The following is a 4,627-nucleotide window of genomic DNA, read 5'->3' on the forward strand; positions in this document are numbered from 1 at the left end:
GTACTTAAAAAAGGACTTCTTGTTGTCCTTAATCCGGGAAGCCAGCCCCTGTTCCATCTCTGCCTTGGCCTTCCTAACCATCCCCCTACATCCCCGAGCAACTGCTGAATAGTCCTCCTTAGTGATGACCCCTCCTTTCCATTGGGAGTAAGCCTCCTTTTTGGCAAGGAGACATTCCCGGATGTCATGTTTAGTTGTGTCTAAGGTATACCATACGTTCATCGCTGTCACTTGTGTAAATCTGGTATTTGCTCACACAAGTGGCTAGCCCATTGCATGAAGCAGCATAAACGTGCAATCTCATAGACTAAAAAAGAGAGAGAGCATGCAAGCTCTGGGGAACCCAAATTCACTTCATCAGATGCTGTGAAGTGAACATGTGTTCATGAAGGCTTGTGCTCTCTCTCTGTTTCTCTAAAAAATCTTTTTTATTCAGTCTATAAAGGTGCATATCTACCCTGCCTTCTGACTGACTTCAAACTAACACCTCTCTTAGTTTGCATAGCTGTCCATTTTCATTCAGCTGCCTGATTTATGAATTCAGGTGCTGTAACTGTGTACACAAGTGGATATACAATCATTAAAAGCATCTGAAAATTGAGACTAACATATTGAAATGCTTGTAGTTATGCCCACTTTCTAATTGATAAAATGTATCCTGAGTTTTTCTCCTCTATCTGAGTTTCCTTAGAAATATCTTTACTCAGAATTTGCTGCTGCTTTTATTAATGAAGAGGACTGAAGGATGTATTTTAAAGTTAGAGCAGTGGCAGTTATTTTGCAAATAATGTTTTGGTGTGTGCATTATTGACTTTGCTGGGACATCTGTTACAGTTCTGTCTTTTTTTTCCATCTGTTTCCTAGACTGTATTTAGCACTGATCCTCCGGAAGGCACATCAAGCACCAAGCCAGTTCAGTCTGTATCAAAATATTATAAGGTATGGGATGCCTGGCCTGTTTTTGGCACAGTCTTTCTGTCCTTATGTGGCTGAGGTAATACAGTCAAGACTCAGAAGTGGCTAGGGTAGCAATATAGGTTGTTGAATCCCAGGGGGAGGCAAGGGAATGTCTTTATTAAAATAAATGTGTAAGATTAGAATTTGTTGCTCCAGTTCCAGGAAAAAAGGGAAACATCTGATTTTTAGTTCTAAAATGTGTTTTAAGAAGCAAGGAACCACAAAGATGCTGCATCCACGAGTTCATGCAGATTTTGCCATGTGCCTGCTTTTTTTTTTTTTTTGGAAGGGATAGATGGGATTTCATCAGAGTCTTTGTTCCTGTGTAGTGGGCCTCAAGTTCATCAGAAATGATCATTAACACCCTGCTTCTCTTTTTCATGTTATGTAAGCATACTTCATAGTAAAACTGTTATCAGTTCCTCCCCCCACCCAAAAAAAAAAGCACAGTATGGGAACAGATAACAGTGGGCGGGTGAAAAGGTTTGAGATATTGTCTTATGTAGCAACTTGGAAGCACTAAGTTTCCTGTCAGGAAAAAAAAAGCAGCTATGGTAGTACTTATTTTTTTCATTTCCAAACAAAGTTTGCAAAAGCCTGTCTGTCCAAAGACAATGCAATACATGTATATATTTTGTCCTCCCCCTCCCCTGTGCCTCCCAAAATTGGGATTAACTGACCCTTTCAATACAATGCGAATGCTAGGGATGTAGCTTCATTTGGATAAATCAAATTCCTACCACATTTACTAAATAAATGTTGACTAATGGCAGAGACTCCTAGGTAATTTGGAAAGAATTATCTGAGCCTTTGTAGCACAGATTCCCTCTCATTAGACTTCAAGCTTTTAACACATCAAAACTTCACCTCCCTACTGTTTGGTATCATTAGCTGCTACGCAGCTGGTCAGGCTTGTGTCCTGTCTGTGCTCCAGACCCCTGAGACTTGGAAAGCGAGATGTAACACAGTTTTAATTGATCCTAATCCAGCCACTTTGCATTTTGAGCTGGTGACTCGGTCATTTCCTTCTTTAGAATCTGCATCAGTTGTAAGCTGGATATCATTTGTTTGCCCCAGACATTCAGCTGCTGTATGCTTGACATTATTCTGCTGGAGTTCCTTGTTAACTCCTGGCTGCTTATCTTTAGGTTCCCTGTAGTTCAGTTCCCTTCATCACTGGGACCATCTTCTATTATTTGTTCACATCTATCATTTTGAAAATGTCTAAGTTCTACTAATTTTCCCTCCTGAGGAAAAGGAGCTTAGTTTTTTTTTACTAAAATTTGATTCCTGAGACGTATATTTGTTTGTTGTAATATTCTTAGGAAATATTCTTCCTTGTATGTTCTTATTTCCCAGGGGAACACAGGTGACTGATTGACTCTCTCTCTTGCATGCAGTCCAGAAGCTCTCCATGCCAATAAATTGCTCCAAACTAGCAGTTTAAGTATTGGCCATATTTGCAGGGTGTAAGCAAGAGGAGAAGGCAAATGCAAACAGTGCTAGCACTATAAGAAGTGAACCTTGGCCATTCAGAGCAGGAGCCAGGACTGGGAATGATGCATCTGTGTTTCTTTTTGTACAGCAATCTGGAAACATGTTACTTCCCTGTATTTTCTACAGGTGCACATTCATTTGGATACCAGCAATCAGAGAAAGAAGCAGAGGACAGACCTATGGAGTTCATCCATTACAAAAAAGCAAGGTGCATGAGTGGGTTGGGGTGAAAGCCCTTAACAGCTAAACTAAAAGTCACTCAGCTAGTTCATCCTTAAAATAAAATACTGGAAGCTGTCCCCGTGGTCAGAAATGTATCTGTATTTTACCCTTCAGTACCATACATTGACCCAGGAAGGAAACTTCTGGCAGGTTAGGAGTCTCTGCCTAGCCTTCTTTAAACGTAAAAATGGATGTAGTGACTGGGAAGGTGAAATAGGCTTGCTGCTTAGGGTTTGCTCCTGGCTCTCTACCAAAGTTGCACCACTTTAACTCTAGTGGAATTGTTAAAGTAGTACAATCCCTCTAGTATAGACATAATTGTCAGCATTAAGGTGCTTTATATCAGTATAGCTGTTCTTATATGGAAAGAGAAATGACCTATATAGATAAAGCTCTTTTATACCAGTACCACTGTCTGCCCTACAGGTTGTACTGGTATAACTACTCTGTTAAAAAAGCAGGTCTTAAACAAAACAGTGATGTAGCATAAAAAGTACTACTATACAAACATGATCTAATAAGCAAGACCATCCACTGGGATTGGGAAGAAATCATCCTAGAGATCATCTTAATGCCTTTGATTTTGTTTCTTGATTGCATGCATACTTTTCTCATGGTTGATTGGCTGGTTAGGACTGGCATTAGCTTTGTGAAAATGGGGTAGCATGGGATAAGGAGAAGGGACAGCTGGGGATCTTTGCAGTTCTCTCCTGTGCAGTTATTTAGCTTTGCTTTGTAGGCTGGTGCCTAGTGAGTTTGGGTGTTCTGGAATCTTGTTCCTTTGCTTCTGTATACAGCCCCATTACAAATAGGTCAGGTAGGGTTGTGGTTCCTTTAAGTGGCAATGAAAGCCCTATCAGGGGGCTTCATGTGCCTGCAAACAGAGAATTGACTGGCAGGCTTGCTGAGTGAGCCAGTCTTGGGGTGTAACTCACAGAAGGTTAAATCTTGGCCCCTTCCTATGTAAAAATTCTTTTAGACCCGAGGTAATGTTTATAAAACTTCCTGGGTTCCTCAGGGGAAAGGCAGTGTAGACATGTTGCTTTTGGCCAGGAAGTCTATGATGTATTAAACCCAAGACTATCACGAAAGAGTTACAGTGCAGTTTTACCTCTAGCAAGGAGGAAATTTGCTCCTAGGCACATAAAATATGCCAATATGTGCTATAGTTTTAATAAAGATTAAATTGTCTAATCTTGATGGTAGCATTTCAGTAGAACTCCCACATTTTATGGTCGAAAAACTGAAATTAATTTTGTTCATTCTAAGATCCTATCATGTCTGTTATAAAACTTCCCTAGGCAGTCTATTCCACTGCCTCACTGTTCTCACGGTGAAGAAGTTTTTTTCTGCATATCCCATATAAATTTACTTTGCTGCAACTTCAAGCCATTGGCCCACATCCTCCTCTTGGCAGCAAGAGAGAAGTTCTTTATCTCCTTTTTATGGTAGCCTTTCAAGTATTTGCAGACTGCTCTTATGCACTTCTTAAGGGCCTTTTCCGCAAGCTGAATGTGCCCAGCTCCTTCAGCCTCTCCTTGCGTAACTTGCTTTCCAAGCCTTTTATCATCTTTGTTGACTTTCTCTGGACCCCCCCACAACTGCTTCACCTCCTTTTTAAAATGTAAGGCCCACAACTGCACACAGTCTCCAGATGAGCCCTAACCAGTGCCAAGTCAAAGCACTATCACCTCCCGTGTCTTTCACCTAATGCTTCTATTGGTGCAGCCCAAAACCACGTTGGCATTTTGTGCAGCTGCATCACACTGCAGACCTTTAGGTGAAGAAATACAGAAATACTCTAAATACTCTAAAAAATGAAGAAATGCTCTGTTTTTATCATCTGCAGACCTTGCCAGTTTCAGTGGGCTTCCGAAAACAAGCTGCTATGAGTAATGCTTTGATTTGGAGAGGTAAGCAGACCATCACGTCTGCTACTGAAACATGACGC

General features: G+C 40.9%; 2 protein-coding genes across 5 annotated transcripts in view; one reads left to right on the forward strand and one right to left on the reverse strand.

The window, feature by feature from the left end:
- The window catches only part of STMN3 (stathmin 3), a 105,272-nt gene that overhangs the window by 84,399 nt on the left and 16,246 nt on the right, over positions 1–4,627 (reverse strand). The window lies entirely within an intron of this gene.
- The window catches only part of RTEL1 (regulator of telomere elongation helicase 1), an 89,109-nt gene that overhangs the window by 30,527 nt on the left and 53,955 nt on the right, over positions 1–4,627 (forward strand). For all 3 annotated transcript variants that reach the window (XM_019510043.1, XM_019510041.1, XM_019510042.1), the window contains 2 exons: positions 865–939; positions 2,581–2,662. In XM_019510043.1, the coding sequence (XP_019365588.1) occupies positions 865–939; positions 2,581–2,662 (157 nt within the window). The remainder of the gene's footprint in view (positions 1–864; positions 940–2,580; positions 2,663–4,627) is intronic.

Source organism: Gavialis gangeticus, unplaced genomic scaffold, assembly GCF_001723915.1.
Source record: "Gavialis gangeticus isolate Ggan-Ray unplaced genomic scaffold, GavGan_comp1, whole genome shotgun sequence".
Taxonomy (NCBI): domain Eukaryota; kingdom Metazoa; phylum Chordata; order Crocodylia; family Gavialidae; genus Gavialis; species Gavialis gangeticus.